At 41.9% G+C, this 14,311-nt stretch overlaps 1 protein-coding gene across 3 annotated transcripts in view; it reads left to right on the top strand.

Annotated features, from left to right (window-relative positions):
- The window catches only part of FBLN1 (fibulin 1), a 75,733-nt gene extending 62,128 nt beyond the window's left edge, over positions 1–13,605 (top strand). For 2 of the 3 annotated variants that reach the window (XM_014880398.2, XM_088164861.1), the window contains exon 17: positions 12,428–12,710. In XM_014880398.2, coding sequence (XP_014735884.1) covers positions 12,428–12,567 — 140 coding nt within the window. In that variant the 3' untranslated portion in view covers positions 12,568–12,710. Of the gene's footprint in view, positions 1–12,427 lie in introns of all 3 variants that reach the window. The other variant, XM_014880379.2, reaches the window with a different exon arrangement.
- The last annotated feature ends 706 nt before the right edge of the window (positions 13,606–14,311 follow it).

Genomic DNA, 14,311 nt, shown 5'->3' with positions numbered 1-14,311 from the left:
TTGTTTTTAAAGGGGCCAAATGTGGTGAAGTGAACCCTTATTTCAGCCATTGAGAACTGGTCAGGAATTGACACACATTAAAGCTCAGGAAGCTTTCTTGTCTGAATTCTGCAAACAGGAACAGCAGAGCTGTTGCCTCAATGTGATGACTGAGCACTCTATAGTGGCCTCTGTGTCAAAGCCTCAGAATCTGGTACTCTTTCTTCCATGGTAAATCTAATCACAGAGCCATATCATGCTGTGTACCATAATTGTGGCTCTTTGCCAAGAAATGCTTTTATCACAAGGGTTGCAATAATTCATTGCTCAGGTGTCGTGGACCCAAGTGTGGCTGGATCCGAATAATGCAATTGTGAGACAGGCAGGGTAAACATAGTCACTCTCACATGAAGCCCCCTGTAAATAAGATATTGGGAATAAAGTAGCAAGCAGGAGGCTGATATGCATGATTTTGCTCATTTTGGACATTCATTGCTGAAGTTTGTCCACCTGTTTTTGTAATATGTAAGGCTCTTCTAATGCATAGAGCATCTCACATTCTTAAAAGTGGAACAGGAAAGATTAAAAAATATATTATGGAAAATATTTTTAATGAGGATACTTCAAGTACAGTTATTGCATTTTAGGCATGAGTGATTTCACAGCATTGTCAACATTGAAACCCATTGCAAGGTTTGGCTGGAAGGCAAACCAGACATCTAAAAGCACTTCGAGTTTGCCAAACCAAGATAAGAGCACATCTCTCCGAAGTTATTTAGTATCCTTAATAAAGACCACAGTATTTGTAAACTAGCCAAACCTCAGTAAAATCAAAGATTGTTTTTAATTCTTTCATAATGCCAAGGCTCCATATGATCCAACATTGCAGATAATAGCTTTGAAAATATTCAGCATTTGTTTCTGGCCAAAAAATGTATTAATGCAATGACACCTCTTTATGGCCTCTCTATTTGATGCATTTCAGCAATCAAAGCTTTCTAGAGAAGCCCAAGTGTTCATGAAATTAAACTTCATGGAGTCGTTGAATTTATAATAAATTGAATCCTAAATTTCTGATCTGTTGAATAGTGCAGAAATATCCTTTTTCCATGCTGGAATGTAATTCCTGTACTGTAAGTTAATTTTTTTTTTTTTTTAGTTGAAGCAAAAGGAAAGAGAGAAAAATATTCAGTTTTAGCTAAACTGCCTTGAGCTGCACTGTTGGATAATGGTTGTTGAACTGCTCCAGGGACACACACACACACACACACATATATTATTTTTATATCCCAGGGTAATGTGCCTCTGCAGTCAGCACTGCACCAGCGGGCCTGGGTCATTAGGAGCCCTGTTCATGCCACCAGTGCAGTACTCACTGTGCCAGTACCCAAATCACTGCTGCCTTTCTATCCCCAACAGGAGGAACATGGAGCCTGTGCTCAGTGTTAAGGAGCTTTGTTGGTGCTCCAAAGGGAAATCCCCTTCTCCTGTCCACCTCTGACACCCTGTGCTCAGATGAGTGCTTGTGTGGCAAGCTGTGGTTTTGGTTCTTTCAGGTGTTTAATCAAGGAGGATATAACAGGACCACTACTTTTGATCAGCTTAGACAATCAGTGAAATTACCCTGTCATATAGCTTATAAAAGTGGATTTTATGTGGCCAAACTGACTTCTGAAGTATTTTAAAAGCATTTCATTGCTCAACAGTTGAAAAACAGGCCTTTTTCCTAAATAAAGACCTGGGATGTTCATGTTTGAAAATCTTGTCCCCAGATACTTCAGCAAAGATATGTATAGCCAGCCACATTCCTGTCAAGCAGTTCTCTATCAGCACAGAAACCTTGTTAACATCCAACTCTAACTTCATTCACCAAACTTTTCTTTTGTGAAGTGTTCACCATCAAACTTGAATGAAGGTCTAATTCACAATGTTATGAGGGCAATATACTTCAAAGCAAGAGGAAATCTATTCTGGTACTTGTATTTTGATTAATGAGTTCTCTGAATCCTTTCACTGCAGTTATGTTTGTCAGGTGTGGCATCTTAAGGATTAATGATATCTTCAGAGCTATTTTTCTGTATATGATTTGATGCCTGAAGTGATGATTACCAAGAAATATTTCATTTTACAAAGAGCAGCCACTTATTAATAAAACAGATTATATCAGAAACGATAGAGTTCCACGTAGCAGGAGCCACATTGTTATTGTGACAAATAATTGAGAGAAATATAGATAGCTTTTGCACACACAGGAAAAAAAAAGAAAATTAAAAAGACTATTCAGCTTTTGAGAGATGGAAGAATCTCAAGTATACATTAACTTTCTGAAGTCAGTAGACAGCTATCTGGTGGTCTGGGAAATGCCTGCAGTTTGACAGCTAGATTGTTCCTTTAGGCACAGTCATGAACTGGAGAGGAGGGGAGGAAAATAATGCCTGTGAGGCTGTCTGTGGTGCTAGGAATAGGGCAGGAGAACTGGTGACAAAAGACATGGAGAAAGCCAAAGTATTCAGTGCTTTCTTTCCTCATTCTTTACTGATAAGACTGGCCTTCAGGAGTCTTGGGGGTCTCAGAGCACGAAGAAGATCTGGAGCAGGAAATACTCACCCACAATGGAGGAGGTTCAGGTTTGGGAACATTGGAACTGGACATAACAAAGTCCTCGGGTGCTGGTGGGGTGCTGGGCCACAAGTGCTGGGGGAACTGGCCAATGTCATTGCAAGGCACTCTCAACTATCTTTGAAAGATTGTGGTGATCAAAGGTTCCCATGGAGAAAGGCAAATATCACTGCAATCTTCAGGAAGGCCAGAAAGGATCTAGGAAAGGACAGGCTGGTCAGCCTCACCCAAGTCCCTGGGAAGGTGATGGAGCAAATCCACCTGAAAACCATTTCCAAGCTTCATAAGGACAAGAGGTCACTCAAAGCAGTCAGCAAGGTTTTATGAAAGGGAAATCATGCCTGACCTACCTGTCATCCTTCTACAAAAAGATGGCTGGATTAATGAGGAGAGTGGATATTGCTGATCTTGACTTTAGTAAGGCTTTGTATACCATCTCCCTTAATACCCTGACAGGCCACTCAAGGAAATGTAGGTTGGGTAAGTGGACAGTGAGGTAGATTGGTAAAAGGCTGAACTCCAGGCTTGTAAGGTTGGGATCAGCAGCACAGCTCACTGCCAGTCACCAATGGTGCAGCCAAGGGGTCGATTTTGGGGCCACTTTCTTCATCAAAGGCCTGGCCAATGGGCCAGAGGGCACCTGGACAGGTGTGATGAACCAGAGCTGTGCTGCCAGGCAGAGGGACCCTGACAGGCTGGAGGAACAGGCTGGCAGGAGCCTTGGGAGGCCCAGCAAAGGCAGCTCTCACTCTTCCAGGTGGAATAGGAATTTCTTGATGTGCCACGTTTGAGCATTGCATTTTCAATGGTAGGACACATTAGGGCAATTAGAAGTTGATTCACTTCCCTGGCATAGTGTAGGTCAGTAAGTACTCCAGTAACTATGTTGGCAAAGCAATTTATGCACTGCAAATCATTACTCTGGCACAACCTTTTGTGTAATAAACAAAAGCCTCCAGGAAAATAATTTAATTAAACTTTAATGCAAGGCTTTTTACAGAACAAAAAATTTGCTGAAATAGCCTAAAATACGTATTTTCTGTTTGTGACCAGGATGTGAATTATTATTTTCCATCCCTACTGATGAACTCTGTATATTTGTAATGAATACTGAATAAGAAATTACAAATCTTACCATGACTTCTTTTGAGTTAAAATCTGAAAAGCCAAAAATTTGCTATGTAGTTTTAGCTTCATGCATGTATTTACATGTTCTAGACTGAGAGAGCTTGGTGTTCAAGCCTAACCTCCTATGATTGGATCCAAAGAAGCATTAATTCATTACTGGGTTTATTTTCCTCTTGCTCATTTCTGGAACGATATTATCAAATTTACTTTTTATAATAATCTCTGCCATGATCATTTCCCTAGTCCTTAATTTCCTAATTGCCTGAACATCTCTTCTGAAACTATGACAATACTCTCTAAGTAAACTGATGCAGTAGAGATGTTTATTCTTAATTCTGTAAATCTTGGCCTGCAGTATAAAGCAAAAAGCCTTCAGGAGAAAAGAAAACTTGAAGTTATAGTTCAGGATCTCACATTAACATGAAGAGATTGGCCTAGTATTGCTTAAGTGAAACTCATAAAAAAGCTTTTCCCCTTCAAAAAGTTGTTCACTACACATGACCACCAGTGTGCCAGGGTTTTGGGCTCCTTGTCTTTAACAGCAACACAATGGCTGCAGGTTTCAGGAGGAATAACCTCCTTTGTGATCTCCAAAGATCCATTACTTAGAAAGGGGTAGTTGCTGTTGTGTTGTGGTAGTTAGGACTATTCATTTCTGACAAGGCTGTAAAAAGGACCAGAGTGTTTTATATGGGGAAATAGAGACCCAGGAACAGCCAAATGGAGGACTTCAGAACATAGGTTGAGATTATTGGGAATTTAATATAAAGCCAAATAAATTATTTGAGTTTCAGCTGAGTTTAGGTTCCATCTCCACAGCTCTTGTCACATTTTCTTATACTTGAATTTTTCCCAGTTGATCATTTCATGTTCCAAGTATCCATTTAAAGCATAAGGAAAATAGCTGGAGGAAAAATTGTAAGGGTGGATTTTTTTGTGTCATTGAAATCTCTCATGTAGGTGTCACAAGCAGCTCATCCCAAAAGTTCCATCTGAAAATAGACAGCACTCTCTCACCATGTAATAGCACATTCTCTTGACAATCTTTCCTGTGCTTCTTTTCGAAGGGGGAAATTTTCAATGGGTTCACAATGGTTCAAAAGTGAAAGAGGGGAAATTTAGGCTGGATATACAGAAGAAATTCTTCCCTTTGAGGGTGCTGAGGCCCTGGCACAGGTTTCCCAGAGAAGCTGTGGCTGCCCCGTCCCTGGAAGAGTCCAAGGCTAAGTTGGATGGGGCTTGGAGCAACCTGGGATAGTGGAAGGAATCCCTGCCATGGCAGGGGAAGGAGCTCAGTGGGATTTGAGATCCCTTCCAACCCAACCCAACCCACTCTATGGTTCTGAGATTTGATTTCATGATGGACTTAAGCTTTCACTTACAGTCAGGCCTATCACAGCCCAAGGGTTAGGAAATTTAGGGGGAAAACCAGACATGCTTGATCTCACATAAGATTTTATTTATCTAATGAGGACTAGACATTCATATATTGCCACCAATATTAGTTTCTGAGTTAATTTTAATAGTGCATGGCCACTGCAAACCCCAAAATAGCCTGAAGAGCAGCATGTGCTTATTTTAAAGGAAAAGCAGATGATGAGCTATGGTCAGACTTTGTAGCATCACAGAATCATTAAAGTTGGAAAAGACCTTTAAGCTCATAAAGTCCAACCATCAACCCAGCACCACTGCCACGTTCACCACGAAATTATGGCATTTGTTTGACTGCCTCTGGTATTTCAAATATATATCCCATTCTTAGTATTTTACATAGTTTTTACAGAGTGTTTAATTTAAAATAGATCTTAGAATTAATAAGAATATGTGTCTTATTCTATTTAGGATCTCATGAATAAGTTAACTATAGATTAATGATTCAGAAAAATGGATTTTCTTCTTTTCATCACTTCATCCTTTCTCAGTAGTTCCTTACCACACATGCCACATTTATTCAGTTAACAGTTAGTTTTCAGATGACCACGGATCATACAACTAAACAATGATTTTAAAAAATAGAAAATTATCCTAAATAGTTTGTTTGTTCCCAGATAAAGTTGCTAAATTATTATTTGCCTGTAATGTCAAGGTTGTGGTGTTGCACTGGTGAAAACTAGTGTGACTAGTGTCACAGAAAGGACACTGTGTGCTTGCTGTGAGCACAAAGGGAAAGAAAAAGGTGGTTTTTTACTGTCCTTTGCTATGCAGTGACAGGAAAAAACAATATAGCTAACCCCATGGGGAAAGCAATGGAAGGGGGCAAGAGGAACAAGAGTTCTTGTGCTTGTTACTTAACACAAAGCTTGAAATGTGGTTGAGGGAATTGATTCCAATTTTGATAACTGTGTTTGTTGTATTTCCCTGAGCGTAGCCCACAGGTTATTTGGAAGAACAACTTTTGATTTGGCAGTAGCTGAGACTGTTTATATATACACAAATACATATGCCTGCAAGAGGAGTTTACTGCAGCACATCCCCTCTTCCAGCAGTCACCAGACACAGCCCCACTGATTCCTTGCCTGCTCCACTAACATTTCTCTGCTTCAGTTTTTGGGGGATCCTTTAAAATTTAGGACTTCTGAAGCTCTCTTTTTGGGGAATGGGTGCAATTTATATCTGCTATGTACTCCTAAGGATGATATAGATGTAAATATTTGACTGAACTCAAGAATCAATCTCTGTGGAAAATCCTATGAACTTCACCTCTGAACCATAAAATGCAACACACTGCAACCTCTCTACCAACTCAAACCAGTAGTTTCTTATGGCAGTATGAAAATAAACTGCTTGATTCTGCTTTGCTTTTTACACACTATGGTGATCCCTCTTAGAGAAACTTCCTTTAGAGGAAGTGCAAATGCAGTGTGAGGAACACCACGACCCAGATCCCCTGGGAGTGTAATTGCAGCAGATTTTGTGGCTAGCAGCAAAAAAAGAGGAAGAAAGGTTCTTTTAAACGGGAGCATTTTAAGGAGCTTAGCACAGAAGTCAGAATTAGGAGTCTGGAGGCAAGATGTGAGTGCATGACAAGGCAGGGACTTGTCAGCCAGAATGGGTTAATGTGGTAACAAAACAGCAGCTCTTCTCTTCAGCTGAAAATGGAGCTTCTTAGCAAATCAGCTGCCTAATGCAGAAGTACAAGCAGAAACCAGACACAGAGGTGAATTGCCTGAGGGTCTCACATATTTCAAAGCAGAGAAATGTAATGATATCTTAAAGAGGTATAGACAAGCCAAGGAATACCTGTGGCATCTAGAGAACATCTTATGAGGAGCAGCTGAGGCAGCTGGGGGAGCTGATCCTGGAGAAAAGGAGGTTCAGGGGTGTCCTGGGGTGACTTTATGATGCTGAATTGAACCAGGACAAGGGGGGAAATTCTCACTCTCTACAACTCCCTGACAAGAGGGGGTAGCCAGGCTCTGTTCCCAGGGAGCAAGAGACAGGACCAACAGCCTCAAGTAGTGCAAGAGGAGATTTAGATTGGATGTTAGTGAAAATTCCTTCAATAAAGGGTTGTCAAGCATTTGAACAGGCTGCTCAGGAAAGTGGTTGAGGCACCAACTCTGGAGGGATTTAACCAATATGTGGATGTAGCACTTGGGGACATTGGTTAGTGATGGCCTTGGCAGTACTGAGTTAATGGTTGGACTTGATCTTAGAGGCCTTTTCTAATCAAAACAATTCTATTATTCTTTCTGATTAAAATATTAGAAATGCTGCTGAAAGGCTTAGGAATAGTAACAATATTATCCTTGCTGTCTTATCCCATCTTTTCTGATAAGCAAAGCTTCAGTAGGTCAGTGACAGTTACTGAGATTATTGGTTATTGTCATTGCTCTCACTTAAAAATATGTATTATATATTATTCGGGTTATTGTCCTTACTACACATGGTGGCATGTTTTACCTTATCAAAAATTAAAATACAAAACATGAAATAAGAAACAGAAGGGGACAGGGGCTCAGTGTCTTAATTATAGAGCTTTAGGAGCTGGACCATGGTCAGACTGTTACTGTGACATCCAAAAACTTGCTGCCTCTCACTCCGAGGCTGTTTCCTTTCACAGATCAGCAGGTGGAAAGAATTGCCATAGATTCTGTTTACAATAAGGGTAAAGTGTGCAAGAGAAAGAAATGCTATCACCCTTTTTTAAAAGGACAACAAATCCTGAAGATACCCAAACATATTTGGGACATGTAATGACATCTGTGCTCAGTTAACAAAACAGCAAAACCAAGCACAGGTGAGCTCATGGAAGGCATTCTGCCTGGCCCATGACACATGGCATTTTCTGCAGGCTGAGTCTGTGTTCAGGTCAAAGAGAATGAACAGCACCAGCAACTCATCAGGCTGGAGGGTACCAACACTGGTAGGTGTGCCTGCAGACAAGACAACACAGATGCTTGAGGTTGCCTGATACATTGGATTCAGCAGCAGGGGGAGTCTTCACATTCTTGTCTTTCTCCTTCTCCTTCTCCTTCTCCTTCTCCTTCTCCTTCTCCTTCTCCTTCTCCTTCTCCTTCTCCTTCTCCTTCTCCTTCTCCTTCTCCTTCTCCTTCTCCTTCTCCTTCTCCTCCTTCTAACCTAGCTGACGTCTAATATTGTTGGAAAAGAATTGGTGTGAACTTGCTTAAATGAGCTCAGCTTCTTTGCCAACTGCAGAGCCTGTAGCTCTGGTCCCTGAGAGGAGCACATGGTGGTATGTGAGAGCTCTCTGTTTTGAAGTCATTTCCTGAGCAGCCCCACTGGTGCTCGTGGCATCCTGCAGACAGTGACTCAGAACAGTGGGCACTGCTACAGTGCTCCAGGACCGAGCCCCAGTCTGCAATTATCCCCATGGCAAATCTGAGTGGCTCCATCCAGCTACTTTGGATTTAGACGGGTAAAAAACAGATCAAAAAGCAGCTGCTTAATTTTTACATTTCCTGACTTCTCAGGAAGTTACAGTTAAAAATCGTAACCTTCCTGTTACTATAAGGTATGTTTTTGTACTTAGTGTTCAGCTATAAATGCTGACAGCTGCCAGACCACAAATCTGGACCCATTAGTTTGCCAAAAGGGATAGTGAAACAGCAAGTTTATGCAAATGTTGCAGTGTCTCACAAATCCATGTAACATAAAAACACCCAGAAATATTACATGTGGCTTCTTCAAATGTGTCCTGGGCTAAATGCTTTTGAGATATTGACTGATTTGTTGAGCCACATATGTGAAGTACATGAGCCAGGCCTAGATCTCAAGATTTTTCTTTAGTCTCATTTGTGAGTCAGCCCAAGGCACTGCTGGCCTTGTTTGGGTCTGGCAGAACTATGCTTCCCTTGTAGGTAGGATGTGAAAGGTTAGAGACAGGAGAGAATCAGACATAGGAAGCATCTTTCATGGTTTCCACCTGCATTTGCCCTTGAGTTTGGTGGAGAAAAATACTCAGGTTTTCCATTTTAGCACTTGTCACAAAACAAAAAGGCAAAGCTCTCAAGGAGTGAATCTGCCAAGACCAGCAAACCTCTCAAATAGTTTTGTCCAGAAGAACATTTCAAGGGTGGCTCCTAACTCTTTTTTTTTTTTTTTCATTCTACCCATTCAGAATGAATGCATCCTTACACATATGCTGTAGCACAAAGCCACCTGCCTGTATCATCCTGTATCATCCTCATTAATTTAATGGGAGGGAAGGAAAATAGTCCCTGCAGTGGTGTCATTTCAGGGCCATCTAGAACATTGGCATAACAAACTGTAGAAATAACTATTGTCAGAGTATTGTTTCTTTCTACATTCCCTCAATTTCTTTCTTCAATACAGCTGTCAGCATGCATGACATTCACTTCTCAAGCCATTTTATAGGCTGGATTTTAAAACTGCAGCAAGAGAACTGTGTGAAAAGGCACTGCCACATGGACTGTAGTGTTTGCCCATTGCACCTTTTTTCCTGCCTGTTAGCAGGGGGCATCCCAACAGAAATGAGAACATTACTAATGGCTTTGAATGCTGCATCAGTGATGTGAATGTTTGCCATGCTGTGGCACAGCACAGCAAACACCATTTGCAATCCCATCTCTAGAGTAGAGCAAACTAGTGGAGTAGCCCAGAAAGTGTAGAATGCTATAATAGGATTGCTAAATGAAACCAGCAGCCTTTGCTCTCTAGGGCTTGGTGATGACTGCAGGAGCTGCTCACAGGGTTGGTTAAAGATTGCCAGCACTGAGTGATTTCAATGCTGTGCATTTCCGTGGTTCTCAGTCAGAGCAGTGCCTGCGATAATGTGATGTGTTGTTAGCAAAGTGCTTTAAATGCTACCCTAAAGGGTGGGCAATTTTAGCAAGGCTTTTCTGTTTCAATACATCATCTGCCAAGCCCAGTCATTTTTATAAGATACAGGACAGTAGCCAAGAAAGCTAAAGAAAATAAAATGTAAGTATATATATATATATGCATATAAATTGTAGAGGGCAGGATGCTTTAAAAGTGTATTCATCAAATATGGCAGGCAAAGTGACTGTGGTGAGAAGTTTGCAATTTCACTGCATGCTGAAGATATTAGTTAGTATTTGAACAGGACAGAACTGTAATGTCATCACTGCCTTAGGAAAAGGTGCTGACAGCCTGAATAAGCAAACGCTTATGCCTCCCATCAGATCTCAGGCCAGTGTGTTTGTAGGGAATGGCTGCAGGAGCTCAGCTGGGACTCCATGATGGTACTGGTGTGCTGCCTGCCTGTGAAACATAATCCCCAGCATGCAGGAGGAGTACATCTCAAACCATCCTTCCTTAAACTGTGCATTTCCTTCTGAATCCAACACCCAGTCAGAACAGTCTGTTGTCAGAAGGAGGTGTCTGGGGAGGGGGGTCCCCACCAGACTCCCTCTGCCTGCTGGCTCACCTTGGCTTCACATAATTTTGATATTTGGAGATATCCTTTTCAGATGAGAGCAGTTTGGTAGCCTCCTATAGGTGTAGAATAAGAGATTATCGGTGACCTAGCTTAAAAAAAAAAAAAAAAAATCACAGTTGTACTAATTACTAAAGAAGAGAAATAGCCTTGCCCCTAATGGGTTGCAGCTGTGACTAATAAAGAAAAGTGTGATAAAAGGGGGCTGGGGGGAAGGAAAAGAAAGAAAACTCTTGGTGGAAGAGGACCTGGAGGAGGTAGACTAGTCCTGAGGAAGAAGGAACAATCCAGAGAGACACAAAGTAGAATGAAACAAGGAAGAGAATTGCTGCAGTAAAAGATCTGCTGTGAGGTCAGTCAGGGTCTGATGGAGTCAGAGCCTGCTGTTGGAGCCTGCAGTCACAGCTGAGCTGGGTGAGAGCCTGTGGTCAAAGTCTGCAAACCAATACTTGCAGTCATGGTCCAGCAGGAAATAGCCAGCAGTCACAGTCTGCAGCTGGACCCTGCAATAGGAGCTTGCTGTAGTCAGAGCCAGGATGGCAAAGCTGTAAAGAAGCATAAAGTGGGGCTATTTTCGTGCTGTTGAATGAGAGTCTGTATTTTGGGTCATTTCTAGCCCGAATGAGAGGCCTGCTGCACTGGCTGCCTGCTCTGTAACACCAGGCCTAGAGAATAAACAAGAAGTGAGAATGTGTTTAGGACCTGATCTGGAGCCTTTGGAGTCAATGGCAAAGCTTGAGTTGACTTTGTTCTGTAGGTCTGAAACTGTACCACTCTTCTGTGCAGCCACATTGCATCAAGGCATAGACAACTCCTTGTGACCCAGATGTGCCTCCCTAGGGACCTCTCCCACACCCTGCCTGAGCCCAGGAGCCCAATGTCAGCTTCAGTCCCTGCCAGGCAGTGCTGGAAGAGAGCTGGTCTCTGGCTGTAGCACAGCTGAGGGTTCACTTGTTCTGGACCCTGCCCCATACGTTGTCTCCTCAGTTTGGCTTTGGCCCTGCATCATCCATGAGCCAGGCCAGGATGTGGGGCTCTGGCTGCCCCCTGTCCTGCCCTGCTGCCTGGCTGGGGAGTGGGACAAGCCCTGCCCTTCCACCCTCTGGGGACTCCAGCAGGCTTCATCCTGCTGTGCCTGGCACAGGGGCTCCTCCATGGCAACCCAGCCATGGAGCCCTGGAAGACACAACTTCTCCTTTACTGCTTCCTTTCTTACCCAAACCCCAGTGCTGGAGAAGGAATGCCATTCACATGAGGATGACATAGGAGCAGATGCAGAGATAGCCCCTTTCCTCATTAAACTTTATTCCCGTTGTGTCCAGTGGGGTTGTCCATCCATGACTCAGCACACTAATGATTTACAGATTGGTGCCATCTGATATTCACAGAGGAAGGTAGACAGTTTTTACTGTTGAAATAGGGTTTTCAGCATAATACCAGGAATTACATGGTGTTCCCAGGTGTGCTGATGTACTCCTCTGAGCAATGTGTGTTCTGGGTTACTCAGGGAAATCTCCTTCTGCCCTATGTAAAAGCAGTGCCACAGCATGCTTATTGAATTTGTCTCCAAATAAAAGATTAAAAAAAATTAGTGATTTCAGAATACATAGGGGGGTTTTGCCATTGGCAACATTTGAGTGCTCATTATAGATCTTCAAGATATCTTGACTCAAAAGTTGTATTTTATCCTTCTTTTGCAAGCTATTTACAGACCCAATAGATAAAATACCTTTCCCTGGGCTATACTGAACACCAAGGGTGGTTTAGTTCCCCCAGACTTCCCTTGCTAATCTCAGCAACCTGTTTCTGTCCCAACAGGTGTAGTTCGCCAGGTGAGGCCCATAATTGGACCTTTCCATGCCATCCTGAAGCTGGAGATGAACTATGTCATGGGTGGAGTGGTGTCCCACCGCAACATCGTCAACGTCCACATCTTCGTGTCTGAGTACTGGTTCTGAGGGACACCCAAAGAAAGTGCTCCAGCCTGAAACATTACCACAAGCTATTATGTCATATACTTGTTTTTAAAACCCAATAGTGTTTTTTTGTTTGTTTGTTTGTTTTATTTTTTAAATATTTGGTTTATAGTTTAAGACAAATAACAAGCTATTATGTTGATTAGACATAGGGCGGAGCAAATTAAGTGAGCCTGATGTAGTTGTTTGTATATATACGTAGTGTGTAAAACTGCTCAGCTGCCTGGTGAAATGTAGAACTTTTCTAAATGTTTGGACAGATTTCAATTACTGCTCCTTGGCCAGAAAACCTGAGTGACAGGCTGTAGAACAAACCAGCTGTCAGAGCTCATTGGGATGAGTATATGGTGTCTTTGGATAGAAGTTGGATAAGGATTAATAATTTCACCTCAAATTAACTGCTTAGAAGAGGATTGTCAGAGAGTGATAAATAGTTAGGTTTGGGACCTCTGAATAGGCCCCCAGAATTGCTAATCATTCCTGAAAAATTGAGCCTGGATATTTAAGAAGTGACATTCAGCTGCAGCTACCAGAGGAAGTGCAAAAGGAATTAGAAATACTTAGAGACTAACAAGCTATTGCACATATTAAAAAAATACTCATTTTTTTGGTACTTATTATTCGACTGTAAGATTGTTTAATTCTAATTAAACAAGTACCTCTCATTGAAATTAATCTGATATAGGAACACAGCATATTGTATAAATTCCAATCTCACCAGTACTGAGCAATACATGTGAAACTCAGATTTTATCTCCTGCCTGTTCTAAAACTCCATGCCTTTTTAAAATTGGTAATAAATTAGTATATTAAACTGTACATTTCCTATGCACCAAACCAAGGCATATGTAATAATATAATGAAAATCTCACAAATAAATGAATGTTTAATGTATTTTCTGGACATCAAAATACTGTATCTTTTTTTTATTACAGAACAGAAAAGAAATAACTCCATGTTTCAGTTTACGTTTGTTAAGATATGATGAAATAAACAAGGTCAGATGGGAAATGCTCCAAAGTATGTCATGGTTTCTGATTCCCAGGAAAATTTTATGATACAACTTTTGTAAACAAATTCATCATATACGTATTCCCTACTCAAACTAGACCTCCTTGGTCGTTATTAGCACTAAGCATGGCACAGGCTGCCATGAGAATCTATGGCTGCCCCAACCCTGGCAGTGTCCCAGGCCAGGCTGAATGGGGCTTGGAGCAACTTGGGATAGTGGAAGGTGTCCCTGCCCATGGCAGGGGTTGGAACTGGATGAGCTTTAAGGTCAGTGTGATCCTGCTACCTTTACTTTTTAAATGAGTGTTTGTGCTCTGTGTCTGCTTGGGAGGATGTTATTGCTGCTGAAAATAGCAGGTGCCAGCTGTGGCAGAAAATGAGTGTGGGCTCTGAGGGATGTTTCTGTGAGCACCAGCCCCTAGCAACCCTCTTGCAGAGTTTCAGCAGTTTGCATTTAGTATTTCAGAGGGATGCTGACACACGACTTTTCTATATTCTGTGGTGGTGTTAAGCCACACTGTGTAGGATAATAGTATTGATGTTTGTATTCATGTGCTGGGCAGGTATGAGGATGTTCAGGCCATGCCCTCATTGCCTTTTTCTTACCTGAGCTTGACAGCTCATCTCTCAAGTCTTGCTCTTGACACAAGTGAGATCACTAATGCAGCTGGACAAGGAACCCATCACTGGGGTGTTCTCATCACCTTGGATAGGC

The sequence above is a fragment of the Sturnus vulgaris genome, chromosome 5 (assembly GCF_052056855.1).
Source record: "Sturnus vulgaris isolate bStuVul1 chromosome 5, bStuVul1.hap1, whole genome shotgun sequence".
NCBI lineage: Eukaryota > Metazoa > Chordata > Aves > Passeriformes > Sturnidae > Sturnus > Sturnus vulgaris.
The sequence above is the reverse complement of the archived record's forward strand: the minus strand, read 5'-3'. Positions and strand labels throughout refer to the sequence as shown.